The sequence below is a fragment of the Ananas comosus genome, linkage group 4 (genome assembly GCF_001540865.1).
Source record: "Ananas comosus cultivar F153 linkage group 4, ASM154086v1, whole genome shotgun sequence".
Lineage (NCBI taxonomy): Eukaryota > Viridiplantae > Streptophyta > Magnoliopsida > Poales > Bromeliaceae > Ananas > Ananas comosus.
In genome coordinates this window covers 15,106,098-15,133,837 of record NC_033624.1, presented here as the reverse complement: position 1 = coordinate 15,133,837, position 27,740 = coordinate 15,106,098, and the positions used below count along the sequence as shown (strand labels likewise).

The window sequence follows — 27,740 nt, the reverse complement described above, 5'->3', positions numbered from 1 at the left end:
ATCCCACAATGTCCTATAGCTGTATGAAATGTAACATCATTATCACAGGCAACATTCCGCGCACTGCTATTGCCGTAATTTGATGAAAAGTCTTATTAAGCTTTATTACTTCAACATGGACTAAAATAAGTGCAAATCTCAATCGAGCAAATTTAATCTAGATAACGATGGTTGTGATAGTAGCAATTTTAATTTAAAACCGAGTAAACAGATTCATTATATTATATCAATTTTAATTGCCAATTACTTCCACCTGAAATGATATTTTTATTTGGTTATTAATACGTTATGATTTTATATTTTATTGATATAATTAATCTTCTTAAATTGTCGGACTATTATATAATTTGGATTGTTTGCAGTCCGAGCCAGAGCCCGTAATGTTTTAGTTATGGCCGGGCCCATTAATCTGTAGTTTAGAGTGGGCTAGTTGGGTCTCTCGGCCCATGAACCGGTCTACGTTGAGGAGCGAATCTGTACACCGGGCGTATCGAATGGTGCACCGCGCGCGTCCGCAATCCGCATGCGACACAGTTCGTCGTAGAACCCACATTCCCGTCCTGCTGCTGCCACTCGAGATCCCCAATTAAATACCGACCACCTCTCCTCCGCCTTCACCCTCCGCTCCTTCGTCGTCGACCTCTCCATCGCCTGATCGATTCCTCTCCCACAAAAACCCTAACCCTAATTACGGGATGTTTCCCCAGTTCGGGGCCACGGCGGAGAGCCTCACCAAGGCATCGTCCCTCGTGCTCCGCATCGGCACCGACGCCCACCTCTACGATGACCCCGACGACGTGAGCATCGCCCCGCTCCTCGAGAGCCGCTACGACTCCGAGAAGTGCGAGGGGCTCAAGCGCCTCCTCGCCCTCATCGCCCAGGGCGCCGACGTCTCCCACCTCTTCCCCCAGGTCCCCTCTCTCTCCCTTACTCTCTCTCTCTCGATCTATGTAGGCATGATGTAGATGATCCAGTAAGGAACTGGGGAAATGTTGTTGTTGTAGGTTGTGAAGAACTTGGCATCGCAATCACTGGAGGTGAAGAAGCTTGTGTACCTGTATCTGCTTCACTATGCCGAAAAGTATGGGTTCAGAATCCCTTCTCCTGCTTATTCGGTTTATATTTGCATGAGATTGTTAGAATCATAGCTTCGCTGTACAGTATTTGCCCTGCTTTTAGAATTTACTTACAGTTTTTCAGTGGTGTCGAAGTCACAGATAATTTTTAAATCCTTTTTTGAAGTTTAATCAAGTCCAAGCGGGATAAGTAAGGAAAAGTATTCAATATGTACTTGTATAGTTCAATTAGCCATGGTCCTTTTATTCCCCTTTTCTGTTGTACTTGCTTGACGATTATCATCCCTCCATTCTCTTATATCTCTGTTGTTCGTGCTGTTTGGTATTCCTGGTAATGTAACATTTTAGCCACTTGTTTTGCTTTTTGTATTCAGGCGTCCAAATGAAGCTCTCCTGTCTATTAACTGTTTCCAGAAGGATTTATCAGATACAAATCCTCTAGTGCGAGCTTGGGCTCTACGTGCGATGGCAGGGATTCGTCTACATGTTGTCGCTCCTCTTGTATTAGCGGCTGTAACTAAGTGCGCAAGAGATCCATCTCCATATGTCAGAAAATGTGCTGCGTATGCACTTCCTAAGTTATACGACTTGCAACAGGAGGACAATACTTCTCTGGAGGAGGTTACTTCCCTGCTAAAACCATCTGCTTTAATAACTAAAGATATGTCAAGATCCCCTCAACTGCAGGACATTTTGAAAGAGGCGCCCATCTTTGTTTTTTTCACTTTGATGTACTCCCCCTCAATGTTTTCACTTTGGTGGCTCAGTTAACTATTAGTCATTAACACTTAATCAAACCGCTAGTTGTCGGCTAAAAGAGTAGGTCGAGCTGTTAAATAGAGGAGTAACTGTTAAAGGTAATGAATGCTCAATTCAATTGATGGAAATAACTTAAAAGTTTCAGGGGGTGTTAATAAACAGAAAAGTCTGAGGGTCTATTTTAAACAACCTGTAGTTGAGGGGGTCATTGTACTTTTTTTTTTTATACAAACGCCGGGTATCCTTTTAAGCTTAATTAGACCATTCATATCATGCTGCAGCTTGTGTGTATCTTGTTGAGTGATAATTCTCCTGGTGTAATTGGAGCTGCTGCCACCGCCTTTAATTCCATTTGCCCGTATAATTTATTGCTGATAAAGAGAAATTTCCGAAGGCTATGTGAGACACTCCCAGATGTTGAAGAGTGGGCCCAGATTATTCTGATTGAGATCCTTTTACGTTATGTAGTAGCTAGGCACGGACTTGTGAAGGATTCCATTATGTTTGCTTCCACTTCTACCTTGAATTCACAATCCGATCAGGAAAATGCTGCTTTTGGTACTGTAGGTGGCGAGCCAAATGATTTTAAGTTGAATAGGTTGATGCTCCGATGTTATGTAGAGGGACAAGAGGAATATTTATCTCCGTTTCAGCATATAAAGGAAGATGGGAATGATCCTGATGACTTATATTTGACTACTAGTATGAATGATGATGTGAGGATTCTCTTGCGGTGTACATCACCTCTTCTGTGGAGTCAAAATAGTGCAGTTGTACTTGCTGCTGCCGGTGTGCACTGGATTATGGCTCCGAAAAATGAAGTTGAAAGGATTGTTAGGCCAATATTATTCATTCTGCGGTCATCTTGTGCTGCAAAACATGTGGTAATCTCGTGAGACTTTTCATTATTTCCAATTGTTAAGTATGATTAGGTTTGCTTTTGGCAGATTTTCTTTTTCCAACCTAACAGTTACAGCTTAAAGAATTTTTAGAATTTTAATCTTAACTGAACTTATGAGAGAATTCATTCTCTCAAATGAATTTTTGAGGGATTTTTCTTTGTGGGTAGCTTTGCTTGTTAATTGATTACTGCTGACATGTTCCTGTTCTTGTACAGATGCTATGCAACATAATAGTTTTTGCCAAGACAGCCCCTTCGCTTTTTGCACCTTACTATGAAGATTTCTTTATATCCAGTTCAGATCCATATCAGATCAAAACTTTGAAGCTTGAAATATTATCCACTATTGCCACGGAGTCATCCCTACCTGTAATACTTGAAGAATTCCAGGTACATAAGCCGCATGATTGTATGTCTCGTGCAGACCAATAAACTTGGTCTGGTCTTTGAACATCACCTGCAGTATTTTTAGGAACTAGTCGCCAGGGCCATCATAGTTTAGGGTATATTGTATGGATAGTTCTTATACTATCTTGATAATGTGAGATAGTCCATAAGTTTCTACCTAAACAACTTAGTTGAACTTCCTCATACATTGAAAGATGAAATTGCAACATGTCGGGAACCAAATTGTTTAAGATGAAAGTTCAGGGACTAAGTCACAATATCAGATAGTATAGGGAATATCCATAAATTCTACCCTCTAGTTTATTAGCTGGCTGCTGTATAGGAAATATCGCACACTTATGCATATAGTAAGTTGACTGATACTTATCTTTCTAGTTGTGCTACTAGGACTACATTAAAGATCCGGATAGGAGATTTGTTGCAGATACAGTTGCTGCAATTGGGTTATGCGCTCAACGGCTGCCTACTGTTGCCTCTACTTGCCTAGAAGGGCTTTTGGCACTTGTACTTTATGGTAAATTAGTGTACATGCTTTTATATTCATCATATTGCACTTATGAAAGCAGAATTTTGCTCTTAAATTCAGTATATTGCAGAATCATCTGTAAGCAATTCTCACCAGCTTGATGGGGAAGCTGATGTTTTGGTTCAAGCAATCATGTCAATTAAAGCAATAATAAAGCAAGATCCCTCTGCTTATGAGAAGGTATTTCTTCTATTTATAAACATTTTCTTGTACATAATACTACTTTAGCGTGTGTTCGGTATGATGTAAAAATAGGCTAAAAATAATTTTTCGGTCCGAAAATGGTTTGCGGATCATTTGGTTCAATGTAAAAAAAAAAAATTCGACGGAAAACGCATTTACATACTCTGAGGAAATCTCCATTTTCGTTTTCCGTTCGGGAGCTGCGGAAAACGAAATTGGAGGCCGCAAAATGTCGCAGCTCATCGTGATGCTATTACGCAATCCACGAGCTGAAGTGGCTTTGTGGACCGTGTGAGAAAGAGGTCCACAGTGGACCTCTTTCTTTCTCAATATATATATATATAGAGAGAGAGAGAGAGAGAAAGAGAGCTAGGCTCCTATACTATCTATAGTACCGGGGCTCCGGTACTATAGTCCCGGTTTCGATCTTCAGGTGTTTAAATCAACGATCCACACCGTTAAAACTGATCTAGGGTATTTAAAGTTTTTAGAAATAAAATTTTATATTTTTTCGACATAGTTTACTTTATGATCAAACAATTTTAAAATTGTCAATTTTCAATGGCTATTATGACGAGTTTGGAGTTTAACGATATAGAAAAATCTAAATTTCTTCAAATTTTGATAGAAAATACTTTAAACTATATAGATTAAGGTTAACATTCTTGATCTTAAATTTAAAAGTCCTATGCTCAAATTTTAAAGAGTATTCAATTTCCACTGTCCATTTTGACATAATTTATTTACTAAGTAAACGATATCGAAAAAAACTAAAATTTTATTTCTAAGAATTTCATATACCCTAGATCATATTTAATGGTGTGGATCGTTGATTTGAACGCCCTAAAATCGAAAACAACACTATAGTACCGAAGCTCCGGTACTATAGATAGTATAGTAGCCTAATTCTATATATATATATATATATATATATATATATAGAGCAGGGCTGCTGTGCTCTCAGGAGCACGGAGGCCTTTGTGCTCTTGAGCCGTTTTTGATGATGAAAATTTCAAATCGACGATCGGCTCCGTTAGACTTGATCTAGGATATTTGAAGTTTCTAGAAAATAATTTTTGCTATTTTTTTATATCATTTACCTAGTGATCGAAATGATTCAAAATCAATAATTTTTAATGGTTGATATCTGCCGTTTTCAAGTTTAACGGTGTAGAAGTATTCAAATCAGATGAAATTTTGATACAAAATTCTTTATATTATCTACAACAAGATCAACATTTCTGATCGAAAATTTTAGTGCTATATCACCACTTTTTATAGGATTTTTATTTTCAGCTGTTAAAAATTATTGATTTTGAATCCTTTCGATTGCTAGGTATATGATATTGAAAAATCGCAAAAATTATTTTCTAGAAATTTCAAATACGCTAGATCAAGTCTAACGGAGCCGATCGTCGATTCGGAAATTTCATCATCGAAAAAGGCTCAGGAGCACGGAGGCCTTCGTGCTCCTGAGAGCACAGCAGTCCTGCTCTCTCTCTCTCTCTCTATATATATATATATATATATAGTTTTATTTATAAATATATATTTATTATTATATATTATTTTATTTGTAAATAATTATTTATTTATTATATACTATAAAATATATAACNTCTAGAAAATAAATTTTGCGATTTTTCGATATCATTTGCCGAGTGATCGAAGTGGCTCAAAATCAACGGCTGAAAATAAAAATCTCACAAAATATGATGATATGACATTAAAATTTTAGATCAAAGTTATTGATCTTGTTTTATATGGTATAAAGAATTTTCTATCAAAATTTCACGTGATTTGGATATTTCTACACCGTTAAACTTGCAACCGGCTCACCACGGCCGTTAAAATTATTGATTTTGAGCCCCTTCGATCACTAGGCAAATGATATCGAAAAATCGCAAAATTTAATTTCTTGGTACTTTAAATACTCTAGATCAACTCTAACGGAGCCAATCGTCGATTCGAAAGTTCGAACATTGAAAACAAAGTGGAAGCACGGAGGCCTCCGTGCTTACGAAAGCATACCAGCCCACTCTATATATATATATATATATATATATATATATATAATAATTTTTCATCCATGTTTTTCTTTTCCTAAAACCAAGCAAGTATAGCTTGGAAACTGTTTTTCTTTTCCAACAAACCAAACACTAAAGAGCGTAAAACTCTTTTCCTCCGAATTTTTTGTTTTTCATTGATAAATATTTTCCACAGTCTTACGTAGAACCAAACAACCCCTTAATGGTTAAAGCATTACGAATCAAATTAATTTTATTTAAATGACCTCAATTTCTAGGACATTATTTGAATCAGATAAGGGACAAGACCAGCTAACTTAATAGGAGTTGTTTTATCTTGCTCTTTTGCTCAGTATTTTAGAAGTGATGGATGGGGATGGATGGTTAATCATATCTGTTATATTTTGCATGTTTCGATTCATAGTGAGTTGTTAGATATATCCTTTTTCATTTTACGTTCACTATTCTTCTGTTGAGCACTAGAAAAGTAGAAATAGTGCTCATTTTAGCTGCTTTTGCTGCTTAAAATAATTCACATCGTTTTGAGTTCACATCAAGCAGATTATTCTCTTTGAAGCCATAACACAGTCTGAATTCTCTTTGTTGTTCTCTAGTTCCCTTTTTTTCGCTAACCTAGTCTAATTAGTAGAGCATTTGTATGTATGCGCGTGTTATTATATGCCACAAATCTACTTGTTTCGTCTTTTTTGTATCTGATGCTTTTAGGTTAAATTTCTTGAAGGTGATTGTACGATTAATTCGAAGTTTGGAGATAATTAAGGAGCCTGCAGCACGTGCATTGGTTATATGGATTTTCGGAGAGTATAACTCTGTGGGAAAGATCATTCCTAATGTAGTACCCAGTGTGCTAAAATATCTAGCTTGGTCCTTTACTTCTGAAGAGATTGATACAAAGCTTCAAATCCTAAATGCTTCTGCCAAGGTAAGATTTCTGTTTATGTCATATTGTTCTTTGTGTTTTCTAGGTACTTGCTTTGTGAGTTAAAGAATTGACAATTTTGATATTCTCCTATGCTGGGCCCTGTAATGTGATGTAACTACATTCCCTAAATACTTGATTATTACACATTGTATGTGCTTCAAGCTATCATTTTTGGAACTAATAAATACCTGCTTGATTTCGTTCTCCAGGTTGTGTTATCCACCCAAGGAGAAAACCTGCTTACATTCAAAGAGATATTTCAGTATATTGTGGAGTTAGCAACACATGACTTGAACTATGATGTTCGTGATCGAGCTCGTCTTGTTGCAAAGCTTTTGCCATACGACAACATTTTTCGAAGTCAAGAGCTTGCTGAGCATATCCTAAGTGTAAAATTGCCTCCAGGATCTTATTTAGCTAATAATCTCCGGATTTATCTTCCTGGAAGTCTCTCACAGATAGTTCTTCATGCTGCTCCCGGATATTCACCTCTTCCAAAGCCTTGCAGTATACTGAGTAATGCTGAGGCCGGTGAAATTACCAAAAATATGGGAATAGGCATTTCTTTGGAAATGAACTATCCTGACAGTTCTTCTGTGTCTTCGATTGATGAGAGCGGCTCTGTTTATGATTCTCGAAATTCAGATACTGGCTCAATTGATAGTGATGAGGCTGGTTTCGCAAGCGATCCAAACGAAAATGGTCGTACAATTGGCACTGTAGATGGTCAAGATGCCCTTCTAGTTTATCTTTCTGACAGTAATAATTATCATGGTCAAACAACCCAAAGTAATAATGAAAATATATCCGAACTTATTTCTACAGATTTAACAGAGATGATGTCCAAGTCGGCACTGGAATCGTGGCTGGATGAGCAACCCAAACCATCATCTGCGCAAAAATCTGAACATTCTTCTTCTGCCAGAATTTCTTTAACTGATCAGAGCATTGAAATCAAACCTAAACCCCGCATATTGTTAGATCCTGTAAACAGCAGTGGATTAGATGTGAAATATGCCTTCTCATCTGAAGTTTCGAGCAACTCTCCTTTGCTAGTGTGTGTTGAACTGATTTTTGAGAATGTTTCTGCCGAGTCATTGGCAAATATAGCTATTGAAGATGAAGAATCTTCCCGAACTGTTGAACCTCAGGACCAAGTATCGGAAGAGACTGCAAGGTGGTTTTACACAATGTTCTGCCTTCAATACCTACTTATGTTTTGAAAAAACAATCTACCTTTTCTCAATGTAATTTTGGCCTCTTTTTATTCTTTTTGCATTTTTTAGCTGAATTATCTTTGCCATGGACCGAAAGGTCCTTGATTGAGATATTAACTGCATAAATTCATCACAATGGCAGTCAGGGACATTTCAGTCCATGGCTGAAAATTTTGGACCAATGTTGCAAATATGCTTATTATGAAGTGAATTTCTGAAACTGACTTGCTCCTTTTTTCTTTTTCTTTTTTTGTTAAAGTCCCAACTTATATTCAGGCATTCATTTTCAGCAAAGTGAAGGTTGTGAATTTTAGCTTTGTTCCTTTTTTTATTCTTGCTGATTCCATGTCTCATTTGGATATGCAGACTCCTCTCAGCCAATGAAACGCCAGCCATACATCCTACAGAAGTGATTGCAACTCTAGATCCACATCAGATTGTGAAGAAAGTTATTCAAGTCCATTTCCATCATCACCTTTTGCCTCTCAAGATGGCTGTATTATGCAATGGGAAAAGGCATTCAGTGAAACTCTGGCCTGATATTGCTTATTTTCTACATCCGCTATCTATGGATATGAAATCCTTCATAGAGAAGGAACGGCACTTGCCTGGGATGTTCGAATATTCTAGAAGGTCAGTTAATTGCTTTGACTTGGTATATTTTTCTGCACAGCACTAATAATTTAACATTTGACACTTGCAATATCTTTTATTTCCATCTGAAAGCCATTGTAACTTTGCTTTTTAGCCGTCATCAACTGTGGAAAAATTGGAAAAACCATTATGAATATGTTTAGCAGTAATTTACTACACGTACTGATTTAACTAGGATAGAATCTGGAAATTATGGCTCGTAAGTTAATCTTCACATTTTGGAAAACAAAAGTTACCCAATCTTTTGTTATAATTTGCAACAGATGCACCTTTACGGACCACCTTCAAGAGCTTGGACACAAGGAGAATAGCTCATTTCAAACCGATAAGATTCTTCTAGTCTCTAAAAGCTTTGCATCAAAAATGCTGAGCAACTCGAACCTTCACTTAGTCTCAATTGATATGCCGGTTTCTTCTAACATTGATGATGCATCCGGCCTTTGTTTGCGGTTTAGCGGCGAAATATTAAGCAGCTCAAAACCTTGCCTGATTACTGTTGTAGCCGAAGGTAAAGTTTCTGGACCATTAGATGTCACAGTAAAGGTCAATTGTGAAGATACCATGTTTGGTCTTAACTTGTTAAATAGAGTGGTGGCTTTTCTGCACTGAAGCTCCTCTGTACTTTTTCCATTGAGTTCGATGATGTGAAGAATTTTTCTTTTGATTTTGTCACAGATGTACACATTAGATATTTTATGTATGAATTCTCAATATTTTGTTGGTTGTACAAATACAAGAATGAGTGCTAATAATTTATTTTTTTAATTATGTTATTTGCTGATGAAATTTCGTTATTAGAATGAGTGAAAACTCACTAATTTTGCTCTGCTTGTATTATAAAGATAACGCACTTTGGAGATATGGTGTTTTCATTTGTTTATCTAAAAGTTAATGCCTCCTGCAAATAAGATAATGTGCGCCAAATTTTACAGGTACAAAAGAAGATAGTCCTTTTTTTTGGGTCAGAATCCAAAATTCCAAATCTTATAAATTAGCTAATGTTTCTACGTTCGATCTGATCTGGTTGATCTTTCATTTATGCTGATGTCGCCTGTGAGTCATATATAACAGCATGAAGGCTCCCAGAAACATACGTACAAAAAAGTGTTCAAAAATAGAGGGTTCACTCGGACAATACTAGTACCAGCATGCAGAGGAGCTTAACTTCTAGGGTACGCTCAAAACAGTACGCAACTGCATAATTACAGAAAAATACACTAAAAACATACAATAAGTTAATAGCTGCCCAATAGATAAACTGGAGTAGCATAAATAAGCAGCCATGGTGTAGAAAACTAGAAACTCGATTGGTCAAGCTTAGGCGAGATATTTCCACAATGCGTCAACATTTCTTTGCAAGCAGAATTTCAGCTGCACCTATGTAGATTTGCCTACAGCAAGACCAATTGAAACAAAGCAACCACTTCCCCCCTCTCTGGTCACAGGGAATGATATCAGCTCATAAACTTAAGCTGAGGTTTAAGAAATAGATATCATGCATTTTGGAGACGATAGCGATCAGACCGGCAAGGCTTGAGGCTCGGCTGATGATGATGGCTCGAGGAGTGGTTTTTTCTGGAACTCATTCCTCAGCTGCCCACATGCCGCATTAGCATCAAGTCCCCGTGTCTGTCGAACGCTTACGGTGATTTTTCGAGATTCTAGGGCTTCAACAAAAGCTAGCACCTGCCAACACATACAAGTCTGTATTATTATGGACGTTTAACCTATGTTCTGAAACAACTTCTTGACCAAAATGCAAGAGCTTTCAAACACCACATGTTTGATGAACATATAACTCGAGAAGCTAAAAATGAGCCTAAGGGTTCCGAAACTGCAATCTCCAAATCGAGCTTATACTTCTGTTGTAGTAAGAAGCTATAGGTGATATTTTAATGAAAAAAAAGGTAATAATGCTTGACCAAACATCTCTAATCATTAAGCATTTCCACAGGACGATCCAACTAGACGAAACATGTCGTCGTACTAATCTGTGCTGATTGATAGTACATATATTGAAGTGAAGTTGAACATACCACTTTTTTGTAGGGCCTCCTGTACTCGGAACCTTCTATTGGGTTAAAAGGTATCAAGTTGACGTGATAGCTGCGACCATATTGATGGAGCATCCCCGCAAGTTCTACCGCATGCTCTTTTTTATCATTGATCCCAGCTGCCTCATTCCAGATATAAAGAAGACGTAGGGGTTAGAACAACCAAAACAAATCCACGTTTGATCGAAGAAGATATAATGATAGCCTAAAAGAAAACAAGTACCTAAAAGAGTATACTCAAAGGAGACTCGGCGTCCAGTTTCGAGGAAATATTCTTTACAGTCATGCATAAGTGCATCCAAGGGATAAGCCTTTGCACTCGGAACTATTGTTTCTCGCAGTTTCTGGTTAGGAGCATGTAAGCTGAAAAGCCCCGTTTACGATAATGATTAAGTAAGCCACAAGAAACTATACAAATGAGGAGGGACGCAAAATCGACGCAATCAAAGTAGATTTCAAAACCTAGTGGGGACTCACTACACTAAACATACATACATATCTCTAATTCATGTAGGTTCGAATGAAAAGGTCCCGCAAAATAAGGATGCGAGAGAGGGAGAAAGAATTTTGCATATAGGCTAATCTCTATAAGCAGAAGCAGCTGTTTACATACCTCACGGCCAAGGTTGACTGAAGCTTGTGCGACGCTAACATTTTGATCGTGTTGGGAACACCTACCGTCGATATCGTTATCATCCTCTGCCCAATTTGCACATCCTTGAGACGAAATAGAACTCAATTAATTAGTTGACAGAGACCAAATCAGAAAACCCCGAAAACATCAGATTAGTGTAAAACACATCTATTAGATATCATATTTTCTCAGTATGTGTTATCCGAATCCGCAGAAAAGCACAAACCACGGACCTTGTTCAAGCATCTGTGGGCTTCCAACACTGACTTCAAGTTCAGCATCGGCTCGCCCATCCCCATGAAAACGACATTCGTCACCCTGTGTTTGAATATATCCTCTATAGCTAGAACCTATATCCGCAACATTATACGCTGATGTGAGTAACCGATCCTCGTAAAACGGAACTTGTCATAGCAGAAGAGGAGCAGGGGATTATGCAGAGAACCTGCTCGACGATCTCATGCGGCCGGAGGTTCCTCGAGAACCCTCCTTTTCCCGTGGCACAAAACGAACAGCGCAAGGGACATCCAACCTACTCATTTTCGACATTATTTCAGGGACAAAAAAAAAACACTCAAAAAGAAAAGAAAGAGAGAGAAACATACCTGCGACGACACACAAGCGGTGAGTCGAAATGAACCATCATCGTTCTCGACGGGAATTCCCACTGTTTCAACCAACCTGTTATCCTCCAGCTTCAAAAGTATCTGCGAGAAGCGTCGGTATCAATTCGAAATTGCTTATGCATGTTCGACGTAACGTAATTACGTAAACGTAGTTGCCGCGGCACTACAGAGAATGCAAAGTAAGAGGAGATTACTTTAACAGTGCCGTCCGCGGCGGTCACGGCGCGGTGAACCGGCGACCTCCCCACTCTCCAACCGGCGCCGCAAAGCGCGTCCCGAAACGCCTGAGGCACTGCAACGCCGAGATGTTTTACGCATTACAACGTAAAATAAAAGCAATAGCAATACAACAAACAGTTGATGGGCACCAATTTTATTTGGAGAAAAAGGGGAGAAGGGAAAATGGGGCTGGCTCACGGTGACTAAAATCTTGGATTTCTCTAGCCTTGGTCTTGTAGATGAGGTCGTGGAGTTGCTTCCCCCTATAGCTTTGCTGAAGCCCAAAATTCAAATTGAAATGAAAAAAATATATATCCAAATTAAGTTTAATATAAGATATGAGATTGAGAGTGTAGTGTGGTGTAGCTATGGATTACGTGTCCGAATTGGAGGGCGAGGTTACGGAGGTCGGGCTCGGACAAGCCGAGGAGGAAGCGCGGGGGGTCGGCTTGCGACGAGCGAAGCGGCGCGGCGGCGGCGGCGGCGGCGGCGGCGCGGGTCGAGCGGAGCGCACGTGCGAGCGGCGCCGAGCTCACGTGCTGCAGCGCCGCCATGGCTTTAGACGCTGCACCCCCACTCCCTCCACGCTCCGCTCCCGTCGAAGAAGGAAAAGGAAAAGGAGAGGATAGTGGGATACTAGTAGTAGTAGTGGACTAATAAGTAGTAGATGGGGGGAACTCAGAACTGGTGCAATTTGTTTGGGTGTTTTTTTAAAAAAAAAAAATAAAAAAAAAAAAAATTGGAGGAAGATATTTGGGCGTGGATATTTTGGGCCCAAGAAATATGATCCGTAGCAAGGCCCAAAGCCCAAGAGTGTCCTCTGTGATGGGCTACATTTGTATGTTGGAATAGGTTATTCAAGGCAATTAATAATATTCTCGGCGTAGAAAGTCGCTTTTTTTTTTTTTTCGAAAGGAGAAAAATTGCCTTACGGGTTGTCCTATCATAAAAATCGAATCTTTATCTTTCAAATATATATATATATATATAGAATTAAGCTATAATACTTTTAGAAGCACCAATCCCTTGATGCTTCTAAGTTTCTATCTCTTGGGTTTATTCTTTGATTACTAATAGCTTTTGGATCAAACATTATTTCACCTACCACCACCTACCACCACCATCTCAACCTCACATCTCTCTATCCAATGGCTAAAAACTTAAAAACACCACCAATTTATAGTGCTTTTGAGAGCATTCTAGCTCAACTCTCTCTCTCTCTCTATATATATATATCCAAGAAGTTATTATAATAGAATAACTTATTTTGGTATCCAAATAAAATTTTAATAGGTATGCCTCTTGTCATTGGTATTTTTTATTTAAGACAAATTCTATATAATTTGAGATAATTTGTTCTTGATTAAATGTAGCGCAGATAGTAAAAAGAAATGAATAAATTTTTAAAAAATTTCAGTTGCAAAAAGTCTATATGTATACATAAGGCAAAGTTGCAGACATTCTCTGGCAGAAGGGCTTCATGGTCTTCCTCTTAAGCGTGGCGTCAGAGATTTTCTACAGTTAAAGATGCCACCCAAAGTGCGACCAAAAAACATATCTAAAATTAGAGACTAACTTGTTTAAGTGAAAATTTGATAAATTATAAATCATCCAAACAGTTTTTTCGTGAGAACTCCGAGAAGCAACGAAAAGCTCAAAAATATTTACTCTAAAATTCACCCGACCATAGCACTAAACAAGGCCACCTTACGAAATACAACATAAAAAAGATACGAAAGAACAAAAGAAAAAGCTGTACAACAACAGCAAAAATCCGAAGCCGACATAGAAATCTAGCAACATACAATTCTTTGAATCTTTAGCCTCTAAGAACATCTCCCACTACAAGCTATATTAATTACGTCACCCAAGCTTATTTTGCACTACTACCAAGAGGGGACGCCGAGGGTCTCGGATAAGCCGCTTTTCCATTAACGGCTTCGCCCGAGCTTCTCCTCCGGTATCTCTGCTTACTGCTTCCGAAACCTGTGCTGCTCATCTTAACCTCTGCGCGAGCATCCCTGGCCGTGTCTTTACAGTCTTGAATCTTTTCTAAAGCCACGACTACCTGATCCATGTTGGGCCTGTAACGGGCATCAACCGATAAGCACTCAAGAGCTAGAGCCGCAGCTTTTTGCGCCCCAGCTAGGGAGAATTGAGCCCCCAGTCGAGGGTCCAATACACGGAATATCTTTCTTTTGCTCGTCAAGTATGGCCTGGCCCACTCCACCAGATTGTGCTCGCCATTTGGGCGGTTCTTGTCCACGGCTCGGCGTCCCGATAGCATTTCTAGAAGAACTACTCCGAAACTGTATACATCGCTTTTTGTAGTCAAATGACCTTCAAATAGAAAAAAAATATATAGCATTAGATTATAAGGATTGATACATATCATTACTTTATAGGATTGATACATATCATTATTTTATCTTTTGTAAAGTATGCAGATGCAAGCTTGTCCAGCTGGTACACACACTGAGTATAATAAGAATAGAACTTTACTCTCCCATTCACTTCCTTGTTTAAAAATAAGATGGAATGATACCAAGAATCTAATTGTCCTGTAGGACATGTGCATGAACCCAGATATGAACAATACCGAATAGCATATATAAAATGATTAAAAGCGCACATTCTGCATCTCTGTGACGTTAGTTATGACATCACAGAGATGTATACATTTCCAATACCAGAATGTTCAACATGATAACAAACCTACTAGAATAATAAAGCACATGTGTTCACTAATGCGCACAAGTTGGGGCTAAAAGTCCAAATGTGCCTCTTATGATATAAGCTGTAGAAAGTTTCAACAGGAATGTGGAAGAGTATTGAGGGGAAATTCCAAAAGAAGACAAATCAAAGCGAAAAACGTATTTGTTTAAACATGAAAGAAAATAAAAAAGGTGGAAGATCGATTACTCTCGTCTTGATTTTATTTCCCAATGGGTTGCTAATACTCCTAAATTAAAAAGTCTGTGAACTATAAACTGGAACCTGCTAATAATTTCATGAATTATGCGGCCGTAATTAAGAAGCAATTGGAAAATACTAGACAGCTGGGGTGCGGAAGAAGATCACCTGTTGCAAGGTATTCTGGAGCGGCATATCCATACGTTCCCATGACCCTCGTAGAGACGTGGCTCTTATCACCAGTTGGGCCGTCCTTCGCTAGCCCAAAATCAGAAAGCTTCGCATTATAGTGCTGTAAATAGTCACAGACAATTGATAGTAAAAGTTAAACTTCTTTTTACTCGAAAGATAATCAGAAAGGAAGAAAAATAAAATAAAATAAAATAAAATAACTACGTACAGAATCTAGAAGGACGTTAGAGGCCTTGAAATCACGATAAATAACTTTTGCCTTATCACTGTGTAGAAAGGCGAGCCCCTTCGCAGCTCCAAGAGCTACCTTCATACGGAGGTTCCAAGAGAGTGGTTGGAAGTGTGAACCCCCTAAGCCATCATTTAAATTTAATGAGTGAATTGTGCAAATACAAAATGCTGATATATATAGTGCATTAATCTTGTATCAATAAAAGACATAACCAATTAAGAACTTACTCCTGAAGAGGTGATTCTCTAAGCTCCCACGGGGCATAAATTCGTAGACAAGAAGTCGTTGTTCATCCTCTAGGCAATACCCGATAAGTTTCACGAGATTAGGATGAGATAATTGGCCGAGATAATTAACCTCCGCCTACAGTATTTTAAGAAACTAACGGTCAGAATTATCAAGAGAATGAAATTCAATACTGGGTCAATTTTTAGGGAGAAAAATGGTAATTGACCCTTACTATTATCAGGAATAACTAACTGTACTCACCAACCATTCCCTGTGACCCTGAAAACCTTCCTGGTTTAGTTTCTTGACGGCAATAACAATTCCGGTCCCTGGCTTGGCGGCCGCAAATGTGTGCTCATCGATCCATCCCTTGAAAACCGACCCGAAGCCTCCCTCTCCCAACACACTGTCGGGACGGAAGTTTCTAGTGGCGGTCCTCAGTTCATTAAAGGTGAAGCTCTTAACATTGGATGACTGTAATATCTCACCCTCACTTCGAGGGGTCGGAGGAACCGAAGATGCAGAAACCCTACTGCTCGAACTGCTCAACCCGTTCGCATTACGGCTTGTGAACTTGGAGTTTGCCCCTAAAGCATTTGAAGGAAAGTAAGCTTTTACAGAAACACGGTCATAGTGAAAAATAATTATCTCATTTGGTTGGAAATTTTCACCCAAAAAATAAAAAGGAAAAGAAATCAGTATGAATTAATCATACCAAATTACCAATCAGTTCTCATGATTACTCTACAATTTCACAGGACTTGTAAATTCTACAATTGTAAGCGATTGGAACTCTATTTTTCTCAAATCCGTGGTCCGAAACCGTTGGTTAATGGGTTTTCCAATTGATTTAGATGGATTGATCATTCATAATATAACCAAATCATATCTTTGAAGGCCGGATTTGGTGACAATTCATTTGCTCTTAGTTATAATGTATTTGTGGTCCAAAAGAATCCCTTCTTAGCATAGTCATATTAGCTTTCTTACTACTTTCCAAGGATATGTTACGAATCTTCTGAACTGAGAACAATTGAATTATACTTGGATTTGATTCCATACAGAGTGTAAAGTAAAACCATAATGATGCAACAATAAGAAATATTCATACACACACACATGACATAAAACTTCCTGAAATAGCAACAGTAATGATCATAAAAAAAACAAACAAACAAACAAACATAAAAACTCTAAAAAAATCTGAAGAAAATGGAAAATTATAATAATAATGAATCACAAACAAGTACCTGATGTGTAAACACTACGGGACGGGCTCTCCGAGCTAATCTTCGCACCCCAACAATTCCCCATCTAGATCGCGTACGCAAATCGAAGCCAACAAAAGCCAAAACTCTTCGATCCTCGCCCAAATCGATCGCTTCCACCAAATCCTCGCCCAGACCCACGAGAACGAAGCCGAATCGATCGCCGAAACGAGAGCGTAGCACCTCGAGGGCTCGGACTCGGAGTTTCGGAGGGTTATCGCTAGGGTTTGAAAGGGTGTTGGATCGGATCGATCGCGCCCCCCTTTCGATCTCTTCCTCCTTCGATTTCGCGCCCCTTCTGAGGATTCGTCCTCGCCCTCGAGACCTTCGAGAAGGTCTCTGAGCTTTCTCTCTCTAGAACTCTTCTTCTACGGTTGGAATAGAGAGAGAGAGAGAGAGAGTTCGGTGCAGTGGCATTAATGGCGGGCGCTGGTCCCCCAGTGCTATACTGTGAGAGGGAGGATGCTCATCCCAGTTTTATAACCAAGTACTTTTTATCTTTTTTTATATAGTTTTAGCTATTTAAATATTTAATTTGAGGGGTGAAATTTTAGAATAGTCCCTATACTATCCAAATATTACAACTTAGTCTACAAATATTTTCCCTAATTGACTACTTTTAGGTTCTTTTATTTATAAATTGAACCATATTCCTAGAAACTTTAAACATTATTTTTTTATAAAAATTAATTTTTGATCAATTTTATATATTTTATTTTTTTATATCAAACTAAATTAAATATATACTCCGACAATTTTTACAAATATTTTGTAACTGCTTTTATAAAAATTATAGAGTTATTGCTTATAGTGCAGGAATTTTTTTTTTAAAAAAAAGAATATTTGAGTGACAACTTTGAAAAAAAAATGATACATAGTAAAAAATTTAAAAAAAAACTTGTAAATTATAGTGTGCACTATAGGATAATTAAACTTTTTTTAAATATTAGGAACTAGATGGAAATAACAGTGTAGTAGAGGGACTATGGGCACATTGTTACTTTTTTTAAATAATTTTTATTGTAATTCGGTGTACCGTGTGAATCTAGCCTTTTGTCCCGGTGTAGGTGGAACTTCGCGGAAGGAAATGGCATTGTTTCCTCGCCGTTGGATTGAGATCTGACGGTAGATGATCAGTTACGTGGGGGCTGGTGGGGCCCGCTCGGCGGGTGCCGTCCAATTCGGACCGTATTCTACGCCCGAAACGTGGCTCTTTTATTTGGTCTTTTTCCCTTTTTTTTTTCCTCTTTTTTTTTTTTTTGTGGACGTTACTGGGGACTTTTAAAAAGTGAAAAATGTACAACTCACACGTGCATATCATTTTATAGTAATTTTTTCCTCCCGCATTTAAATAAATAAATATATATATATATATTTATATATATATTTCTCGAACAATTTGAGAATTTTGTTGAATGTTAATGGTTCTTTGGTTAAATCAATGGTTTTTTCATTAGATTTAATTTTTTTTGACCACTTTTTGTAGTAATATAATTGTAGTTTTATTACCTGTTAATAGGTGATATGAAAAACAGATGCTGAATTTAATAAATTAATTTTCTATTTAATTCAAGTTAACTAAAATTAGAAAGGGTTAAAGAATTAATTTCTCATCGATCTATAGGTGAATAAAATTTTATTTTATTTGACTACAACACTTAGAATAAGCATCGTCAGCCTTTTATTTGTAATAATATAATTAAAACTCTTGGATTAAACACTTTAAATTTTGAGTTTTAATAACTAAAGTTGATAAAGACAGAGGGTGGATATACATTAATTAATTCAGAAATGTGTTTCAACTAACTATGTGGAATCTAATTGTGCAAAATAAATAGATTTATCTCTTTTTTTTTAATTGACACATTTACACATCAACCCAAGCACATGAATTGTTTTATAGTGGCTAGGACCATAGGGGGCCAAGTTGACCCACTAGTCCACCAATCTCTTCTCAGTACCAATCCTGATCAATTATAAATAAAATTTAGATATATATATATATATATATATAGAGTCCGGCTACTATGCTATTAATAGCACAAAGCACTTGGTGCTACCAAGTTTTCCGTCGTTAGATCTACCCTTGTGATCATTTTCACCCGTTAGATCATACTATTCAATCAACCACCCACTCAACCCTAGGGGGCCCACATCATCCTAACCGCACANATATAAAATATGGCCTAAAATTAAAAAATAATTTAAAAAAATTATAACTTTTCTAATAATTATTACGTGCATTTGAATGTATATTTTACTAGTGTATATATATATATATATGTAATATTTTTATATCATTAAAATAAAAATAAATCTAATAAGACACTGTCGACACCGACCATCCCTAGAGTAAGTGGCAAATAACTTGATGGTTGGTACCTGAGGTCTCAAATTCGAATTATAGTTGATTTACATTTTCAGCTAAGTTTATTTTTAAATGAAATAAACGAATCAGGTAGCGTACTATCTATTTCTCAAAAAAAAAAAAAAAAAAGNCTTAATCCAATGGCCAAAAACTTGGTAGCACCAATGACTTGGTGCTATTAATAGTATAGTAGCCTAGTTCTATATATATATATATATATATATATATGTAATATTTTTATATCATTAAAATAAAAATAAATCTAATAAGACACTGTCAACACCGACCATCCCTAGAGTAAGTGGCAAAGAACTTAATGGTTGGTACCTGAGGTCTCAAATTCGAATTATAATTGATTTATATTTTCAGCTAAGTTTATTTCTAAATGAAATAAACGAATCAAATAGCGTGCTACTTATTTCTCAAAAAAAAAAAAAAAAAGAAGACACTGTCGATCTCTTGTCATATATTTTATTTTAAATTACTATTTGATGTAAGCTAAANGTTGATAAAGACAGAGGGTGGATATACATTAATTAATTCAGAAATGTGTTTCAACTAACTATGTGGAATCTAATTGTGCAAAATAAATAGATTTATCTTTTTTTTTAATTGACACATTTACACATCAACACAAGCACATGAATTGTTTTATAGTGGCTAGCACCATAGGGGGGCAAGTTGACCCACTAGTCCACCAATCTCTTCTGAGTACCAATCCTGATCAATTATAAATAAAATATATAATATATATATATATATATATATATAAAAGCACGTATATTCAAATTTGGATCTGTCGACAGACCCATTTTTCTGCGAAAAAATTAACGCCCATTTTTCTCTTTCCGTACGAAAAATTTTAAATATAAGAATAAAAATAGAAATAGAAACAGCAATGAATACGTAAGTTCTCTATTACAGATTACTGATGTGANATCTAATAATTATCAACTAATAATTAATTGCTTCTAATAAATGAGATGGAGTTTTATCTATACACGTAATGTTGAGAAAATTAAAGGGTCAAAAGAAGGGTGCCACTTGCAGGTAAAGCACGGGATCGGCGGCAACAAGCCTAATAACTTTTCCAGATGAGACCAAATCCGAGCTTTTTTTTTCCGTGCACCCCAAATTGGGAGCACAATTAATCACGAAAGCTACTTGAAATTTTCTCCTTTCTTTTTCCTGATTTTTAAAATCTAATTTTGTGGAAATAAGTTGGAAGTAAAAATGCGAATTGCTACTTCTCTTTGAAGTTTGAATGACTCGTGCTCTACTTTTATTTAAAATAGTGCGAAAATTTTTGCATTGTAGCGTAAAAAAAAACATGTCCCGCGAACTAAATTAAGTAAAAGATGAAGTCCGTTCTAGCCACGTAATCCATGAGATAATCATCTTTACTTAAGTCAACAATTAAAGTACGGAGCACGTTTTTTTTGGATCTAAATTGAGGTGATTTAATATTGGGGGAAGTAACTCAATATGGAGTACTTTTAGGGGATGTTTGTTTGCAAGGAAGTGAGGTGGAAGTGCGAGTAAAAAAGTGATTTTTAGTAAAAACTGATAACTTCTGTTATTTGGTTGGCCGTCGAAACTTCAGTTAACCTAAAAAGGCGTAATTCACTTCGGTCCATCAGAAATGTGAAGAAAAAATAATAAAATAATATACTAGGTAAATATAGTTATATTTAAATATATTTAATTATGGTACTAATTATTCTTTTAATCATTTGACATATTTAAAATACGATAAAAATTGATTAGTTAAGTTTTAATATATTTTTTTTATTTAGTTTGTACAATTAAAATATAATAAAAATTAATTAATTAATTATTAATATTTTTTAACTTTAAAATTTTATTATTATATTACTATAATTTATATATAAAAAATAATTTAGTTACTTTAAATTAAATTTTAATTATATAAAAATATAATTATATTATTTATTATTTATATATAAATTATAGTTTTACATCATATATTTTTTACCAAACAAACAGCTGAACTAATGAAACTTCACTTTCATGACTACAAAACAAACGACGAAGAAAAAATAATTTTCACCGAACTTCATTTCAACCCAAAATCCAGTTTCGATGAAACAAACATGCCCATTGGAAATAGTGACAGCTACTACGGCTCCAATTATTCGATACTTAAAACTTTTATTTATAAAATATCTGATGATCAAACAAGTCACTGATGTGAGACTGCGTAATACTTCATCTATTGCATCTTCTTCTACTCAGATCAACCACATGAGTAAATATATACACCTATTTGGCATTAATTTTTTTTTTAGTACTACTCTTGAGCGTTTGAACTTTATTCAACGCGCATGTTAATGCAGTAATGTGACATTTAATTATGGCTAGGAGATGAGGTCGGTGGGGAAAGGTTGAATAAAAAAAGGTGGGGGCTAAGGATAAAGTTGTGGAGTGTGCACTCTCAATTAATACTTATTTATATCTCAAGGAAAAAAGATAAAAAAATGTAGTTGGACTTAGTTAAAGCTGTAGTTGTGATTCCATTGTGAGACTAATTTACTAGATAACTTGACTTTTTAGGCCTTCAAATTTAATTCTAATATATATTAGATATAATTTGTAATTTGAAAATTTAGCAACCGTAAAAATTTACAGCATTATAGATCAATAATATTATACGAAAATATCATTAAAGACAATAGTGTTGTTAATTGCAGTGCATGTAATATTTTCTCCTATTTTTCTTTTCTTCTGCTCATGGTTAGGCATGAGTAGGTAACATCACATTGACTCTCTCTTTTATCTTTTTGTGTATCTTTCCTCTATTATTAGTGTAAAGGAAAAGTACAAGTAACTAGAAGGGGGTATGCCTAAGTTTTCTACCATTTATTACATGGAATAAAAGACACAGAGAGAGAGAGAGAGAGAGAGAGAGAGTTTAAAATGATTTATTAATCAAAATATGCCACTTTTTTTTTCATGTGCTATGGTTGTTAGGTGGGAGCAAACCATCTAGATGTTTTTTATGTCAAAAGATGAAGGATCATGGAGCATAAATATAATTATTAGTAATAATAATTAGAATATTTGCGAAAACAAGCCGGTTAGTGAGAATAGTTAGGTTGATTAGCATGAACTATATTCGTTGCATGTGATGATGATGATGCATGAATTATAGCATGCGCAAAAGTTATTAAGCATTTTTGTTGTGCGCTTTCAAGCATTATACATGCAAAAAATAAAAAAAAAAACATTTTTATTACTATAGTATTAATTTTTTCTTTATGGGAGAATCTTAAAAAAGAAGAAAAGGAAAGGAAAAAAAAAATGGTGCAATATCCGAAAATTAGAGACTAATTCAGGGATTAGAGGGCAATAATTAATGGCTCTCATTACATCAGAATGATGCAAATACTACATAATCATAAAATTTCGCTAAAGGACGTGATACATGTGACCAAATTGCGATAACTCTTTAATTTTACGGCACTAATCTCAACTCGATCACATGCATTATATCGTCGAGTGAAATTTTTAATTATTTATTCATGCATCTTTCGGTGCTTAAAGACAATTATATTATATATATAATTAATCAGGATGGGGATCATCAATCATTTGTTGGATAATGCATTTACCTTATAAAGGAAGCTTTTTGCTTTAAGAATCGTGCTATTTTCCTAAGTAGTGCGCTTTAGAGATTAAAAAAATCAGACATTAAAAAATCGACAATTTTGTGACTGTAACAGGATCTTAATTATTATTAATTATCATTAAGGTTTGGTAAAAATGTATGGAGATACCCTCAATTATAGACCATTTTGAGCACTCCCTTTACCTAGCATTTTTTAACTTAAAATTTCCTCGACTTTTGTTTTTGATTAAATTGAGTGGTTTTTGTGCAAAAAAATTGTGAATTTTATCAAATTTATCGGTGATTGATTTATAAATTTTAAGCAAATAAGGCTAAAAAGAGTTATAAAATTGAATAAGTTTTTAATTTAACTAATTACAATGTAACTAAAATAAGAGAAGAGGGACTTGATAACGGGGCCTAGGCCTTAGGTTATTGGGCTTATTTTAGTCCGTGATGGGTCGAGGCCCATCACAACCCAATCAAATAGTGGGCCCCACATGTCATTCTCATACTCGTTGAATATATCACGGTTACACGAAAGACATTGACTATGTCGCCCATTTTTCTCTTGGCGCCATTATGATCGACCGCGAAAAAAAAAAAAAAAGAGAAAATTCCCGCCTCCGCACAAAACGCATTATTAGGGATTCAAATTTCAAAAGCCCCGACCCCCAACTCCAAACCCTAAACTCCTCTTCGGAAACCCTATTTCTACAAAATCCTCGATCGTCTCCTCCGAAACGCTAATCGTGCTCTCTCGTTCGTCGCTAATGGCGGGCCAATCCGATCCCCACATCTCCATCTTCTCCGCTCCAGAGGTATTAAACGCATCTCCTTGTCCATTTCCATTCTCTTCCCATCGATTTGTTCACTACATCATTTCTCCGATCTCTTAAGCTGATCAAAATGATTAGCTTTCACTATTTCCAATCATCAGGTGGAGTTTCTTGCTGAGGATGAAGTGGTGGAGATCGTTCCCAACATCAGGATGGAATCTCTCAACATGATTTGCGTAATCACAACTCTTCTCACTCCTTTTTATTTTATTCTCTTTTGTGAATTTTATAATAGGATTCGCGGTGAGTTGATTATCTCGTTAGGGTTTTGTAATAGGTTGTATTTGATATGTGAGGCATTGATTGTGTGCTAACAGGGTGATTTCGGCCCGTTCTTTCCTCAAATTCCTAGTAAAGTGCCGCTTTGGCTTGCTGCAGCTCTGAAGAAGCGTGGCAAGTGCACTATCCGCACGCCAGAATGGATGACGGTTGGTGAGAATTTTGCGCTATCTGCCTTGTGCATTTGATTTTCTATAATGTGTGAATAAAATAATTGTGGCGTGTTTGGAACTAACAGTAGAGACGATTAGTTGCTCAGAAGAACCAATCTATTTATCCGTCCAGCAACAGAAAAGTATAATTTAAATTTTACCTGCAAGGAAAGATAAATTGGGCTAGTAGGATCGGTTGGATCAAGTGTTTAGGATTGAAATGTAGAATATTATTGAAAGGAGGTTACGGAGTTTGTGCTTTTGAGCAAGATGATAATCAAAGTCAACAAAGGAGTATAGCCATGCTAACAGTATTCTATGTGAGCACTTTAAAAAGATCTGAATGTGAGTACCCCTGTTAGAAAATAGAAACCAAAAAAAGGAGGTCAAATGTATATTGGGATCGCATATACAAATATGAAAAAAAAAACACCTATCAGGAAGTGCTGGAGATGACTGCGGTAGCATACTAGCATTTCTTTTGTATTCACGGAATTGCTTGAATTGATAAATCATGATGTTCGAAACTCTATTTTGTATTCTCAAAGGGCAGAGGATCTGATTTGGACTTCTTGATGTTTGGAGCTATCTAACTAGTATTCAACAAATATTGTAGGTCTGAATCTGTCTGGATGTAGAGTTACATTCTTACATTTTCCAAATGAGAAGGCCTGCTTTTCTGGTTGCTCTTATGAATAGTTATCATGCTTCTTTCCAGTTGTCCTTTATCGATAGTTGTCTGTACCATTTGCCTCTATCTCTTCTCTTGATGGCTTATCTGATAACTGTTCAAAAATATTTACTGTGATCATGCTGATGCTGTTTCTTAATTGGTGCTTTTTCTAGAGAGGTTGACACAGGTGTTGGAAGCAGAAAGAGAGTCACCTCGAGAATTTCAACCACTGCCATTCCATTATGTTGAAATTTCAAGGCTTTTATTTGACCAGTATGTGACCAATGACATGTTATCTTACTGTCAATTCTGTCTCTTTTATTACTTTTGTGCAAAACTTAATGGTTGTTGTCTCCAGTGCTCGTGATGACATCCCAGATATATACATGGTGAGTTTCGAACAAGCTCATAACCTTCATGATTTTATCATTTTCGTCAAGTACTTAGTTACAATTTATTAGAGTACAGGTGAGATCCCTGATTGAGGACATCAGAGATGTAAGGTTTCATAAGGTTGAAACCGGCTTGGAGACGATATCTGGTCGTACACATGCAGTAAAGGTACATATGCTATCTCTCAAGTTTCTTTGTTATGTTTTTCCGTTTAGTTGTTTTGTTGCAAGGGAATGCAATATACCTCAAATATTTAGTTGTGAAGTACTTTGGAAATGGCGATTATGAAATGATAATATGTCCCAAACAGAAGTTCAGTGTTACCTGTTTGGTTCTATTGCTGCTTTTCTAAATATAATTAGATAATCAATTGAGCTTGCATAACTGAAATGGCGTGCGAAAACTTATCCCTTTGCACCAAGCTCTTGAACATCTATGGTAGGACCCAATTCGTGCATCAACTTAGAATTCAAAACCTCTATGTATGAACTCTTTGGAAGTTATTTTTAAACAACTTGTATCTTAAAGCTTTTTTAGTTAATTACAAATTTTATCAATCGCACTTTTGTTTAGCACTTAAAAAACTGATAATATCTACATTATAGAAAGGGGCATCCTACTACCATGCGGCAACCATTAGTTGCAGGGCCTTTGCTTGGTTGTTCTGGCACTCGGTTGTTCTAGCAAAAATTAACCTTGTTTGATGGCACACCAAGGATAAAGCCTTTTGCTTGCTTCCTTCGTTGGGTCTTTATAAATGATATATAGAGGAAAGAGTGCTAGAATATGGCTATGGTTTTGATTTTTAGAGTCATTGTCAAAGAGTTATGCAGATCTCTAAATTAAGGACATGTGGGAGTCTATGTTAGTTATGATATTTGTCTTTCAGCTTTACACATACGCATGAAGTTTCTTTGTTTTGTTGGTTATAGTTCATGAATAGCTTCTTGTTATTTATCCTGTTCTGATTTCTCTGGGAATACAAGTCAATCTCTGGGTTATTCTTATCCTGTACTAGTGTGATGGTTGTTAACTTGTTATCATGCTAAAGAGACTGTACATACATCCATATCCATTCTTTTTATCAACCCTCTTTATTATTCACTATCTAATATTGATAAATTTTTGCCCAGTGACGTTGTTATAGTTTGGCTTATGATAATTTGCTTCTTGCAGCTCAAAAATCTTTCTGCAATGGAAGTAAACATAGTGCGCCCTTTCATGGTAAGAGCTTTGCAGGCTTTCTATAAGCATGACAGCCCACAAATGATACAACAAGCAGATACTATGGGAAGCAAACGGTCACAAGGGGCTGATCGCGGCCCACGAGTAAGTTGGTTTAATTCTCCTTACGTTGGTAGCTGTCTTTTATGTTTGCTCTGTGATGAGACTCTTGGTACATAACCATAAATCTTCAAAGAAAATGCAAGGAATGTTGTTTCTTTTTGTTGTAGAAGTAGAAATCAATGAAGCTACTTTCTTGCATTTTTAAGACCTGAATGCGTAGTGCTTGACATGTATATAAATAAGCCGTGTGGAGGCCCCGTATACCCAGTTTTAGACTCTTTTTTTTTTTTTTTTTTACGTTTTAGTGTTTACTTTTGAAAAAGTTTGCACCGTATTTTGAGTATATCGTAGCTACAGCATAGTTTGTCTATTGCTAGTTTGCAATGTATGATATGTTAACGGCCTTTTTTTTAAAGAAATAATTGATCCTCTCTCAGAAGAATTTGACGTGGCTTGCTTTCATCTATTTGCCATTCCGTGCGAAAAAAATGCAACCATGTCACTAGGGTATCATGTACGATTAAATCCTTTGACATAATATATGTAGACTACCAAGATCATAAGCTCGTATTGAGGTTTGCATTAATATGCTTCGTAAATTTTGACATGTCAATAAAGTTTAGTATGTTATGCTCTTATTTTCACGTCCTGTTGCCTCTTGCTTATAATGTGCTTTTTTTCACGTACCATGTGCCTTTTGTTTATTTAATATTTCTGTGATGTCACATTTTCCATACTAGAAAGGTACATGAATTTAGACCATCATTGTTTTTCGTATGATTCCAACTTTCTCTTTTTTTCAGCGAGATTTAAGGCCCAGATAATGTGCAAAATTTGTACAGCTTCCTGCAATCACCGATGATCTTAGATTCCAGACAGTGAAAAAAGATATACCAGTGGAGGTAACTGTTGTCTGCTTTGCTCCCATTAAACTATTTCTGTCCTTTTTGTAACCATAAGGTTTTTAGTGGGAAGTTTAGTTGTTTTTAAGCTGGCTGCTGCAAAGGATCATTATAGACATTTATCTCGTAAAATAAAGTGGGCAAATCTTTTAGCTTCAA

At 36.4% G+C, this 27,740-nt stretch overlaps 4 protein-coding genes across 4 annotated transcripts; 2 read left to right on the top strand and 2 right to left on the bottom strand.

The window, feature by feature from the left end:
* On the top strand, positions 560 to 9,467 carry LOC109709169 (AP3-complex subunit beta-A). Its single transcript, XM_020231256.1, has 11 exons — positions 560 to 911; positions 1,005 to 1,081; positions 1,451 to 1,697; positions 2,117 to 2,719; positions 2,953 to 3,126; positions 3,532 to 3,658; positions 3,741 to 3,850; positions 6,623 to 6,823; positions 7,033 to 8,000; positions 8,407 to 8,673; positions 8,958 to 9,467. Exons 1-11 carry the CDS (start codon positions 696 to 698, stop codon positions 9,301 to 9,303), a joined length of 3,336 nt encoding a protein of 1,111 aa, XP_020086845.1. The 5' UTR covers positions 560 to 695; the 3' UTR covers positions 9,304 to 9,467.
* On the bottom strand, positions 9,800 to 12,883 carry LOC109709671 (probable dual-specificity RNA methyltransferase RlmN). The gene is made up of 10 exons (XM_020231996.1): positions 12,605 to 12,883; positions 12,426 to 12,501; positions 12,203 to 12,300; positions 11,988 to 12,089; positions 11,828 to 11,914; positions 11,616 to 11,732; positions 11,362 to 11,465; positions 10,972 to 11,111; positions 10,731 to 10,867; positions 9,800 to 10,380 (listed from the first exon to the last, which is right to left on the bottom strand). Exons 1-10 carry the CDS (start codon positions 12,779 to 12,781, stop codon positions 10,213 to 10,215), a joined length of 1,206 nt encoding a protein of 401 aa, XP_020087585.1. The 5' UTR covers positions 12,782 to 12,883; the 3' UTR covers positions 9,800 to 10,212.
* LOC109709243 (probable serine/threonine-protein kinase PBL10) lies at positions 13,869 to 17,525 on the bottom strand. The gene is made up of 6 exons (XM_020231370.1): positions 17,043 to 17,525; positions 16,054 to 16,379; positions 15,792 to 15,927; positions 15,541 to 15,683; positions 15,309 to 15,432; positions 13,869 to 14,567 (listed from the first exon to the last, which is right to left on the bottom strand). The coding sequence occupies exons 1-6, from the start codon at positions 17,104 to 17,106 to the stop codon at positions 14,101 to 14,103; spliced, it is 1,260 nt and encodes a 419-aa protein (XP_020086959.1). The 5' UTR covers positions 17,107 to 17,525; the 3' UTR covers positions 13,869 to 14,100.
* LOC109709489 (DNA replication complex GINS protein PSF2) lies at positions 23,658 to 27,740 on the top strand. The gene is made up of 8 exons (XM_020231747.1): positions 23,658 to 23,877; positions 23,997 to 24,071; positions 24,213 to 24,327; positions 25,173 to 25,272; positions 25,358 to 25,388; positions 25,468 to 25,560; positions 26,569 to 26,721; positions 27,483 to 27,740. The coding sequence occupies exons 1-8, from the start codon at positions 23,830 to 23,832 to the stop codon at positions 27,501 to 27,503; spliced, it is 636 nt and encodes a 211-aa protein (XP_020087336.1). The 5' UTR covers positions 23,658 to 23,829; the 3' UTR covers positions 27,504 to 27,740.

Coding starts and splice junctions, on each gene's coding strand:
- LOC109709169 (XM_020231256.1), top strand. CDS start 696: ATGTTTCCCCAGTTCGGGGCCACGGCGGAGAGCCTCACCAAGGCATCG. Junction 1,082..1,450: donor CTGCTTCACTATGCCGAAAA/GTATGGGTTCAG, acceptor TTTTGTATTCAG/GCGTCCAAATGAAGCTCTCC. Junction 2,720..2,952: donor CTTGTGCTGCAAAACATGTG/GTAATCTCGTGA, acceptor GTTCTTGTACAG/ATGCTATGCAACATAATAGT.
- LOC109709671 (XM_020231996.1), bottom strand. CDS start 12,781: ATGGCGGCGCTGCAGCACGTGAGCTCGGCGCCGCTCGCACGTGCGCTC. Junction 11,915..11,987: donor CCGCTTGTGTGTCGTCGCAG/GTATGTTTCTCT, acceptor GAAAATGAGTAG/GTTGGATGTCCCTTGCGCTG. Junction 11,112..11,361: donor CAGTCAACCTTGGCCGTGAG/GTATGTAAACAG, acceptor GGGGCTTTTCAG/CTTACATGCTCCTAACCAGA.
- LOC109709243 (XM_020231370.1), bottom strand. CDS start 17,106: ATGGGGAATTGTTGGGGTGCGAAGATTAGCTCGGAGAGCCCGTCCCGT. Junction 15,433..15,540: donor CTAACGTCCTTCTAGATTCT/GTACGTAGTTAT, acceptor GACTATTTACAG/CACTATAATGCGAAGCTTTC. Junction 14,568..15,308: donor TCCAGAATACCTTGCAACAG/GTGATCTTCTTC, acceptor TTCTATTTGAAG/GTCATTTGACTACAAAAAGC.
- LOC109709489 (XM_020231747.1), top strand. CDS start 23,830: ATGGCGGGCCAATCCGATCCCCACATCTCCATCTTCTCCGCTCCAGAG. Junction 24,072..24,212: donor AATCTCTCAACATGATTTGC/GTAATCACAACT, acceptor GTGTGCTAACAG/GGTGATTTCGGCCCGTTCTT. Junction 26,722..27,482: donor GGGCTGATCGCGGCCCACGA/GTAAGTTGGTTT, acceptor TCTTTTTTTCAG/CGAGATTTAAGGCCCAGATA.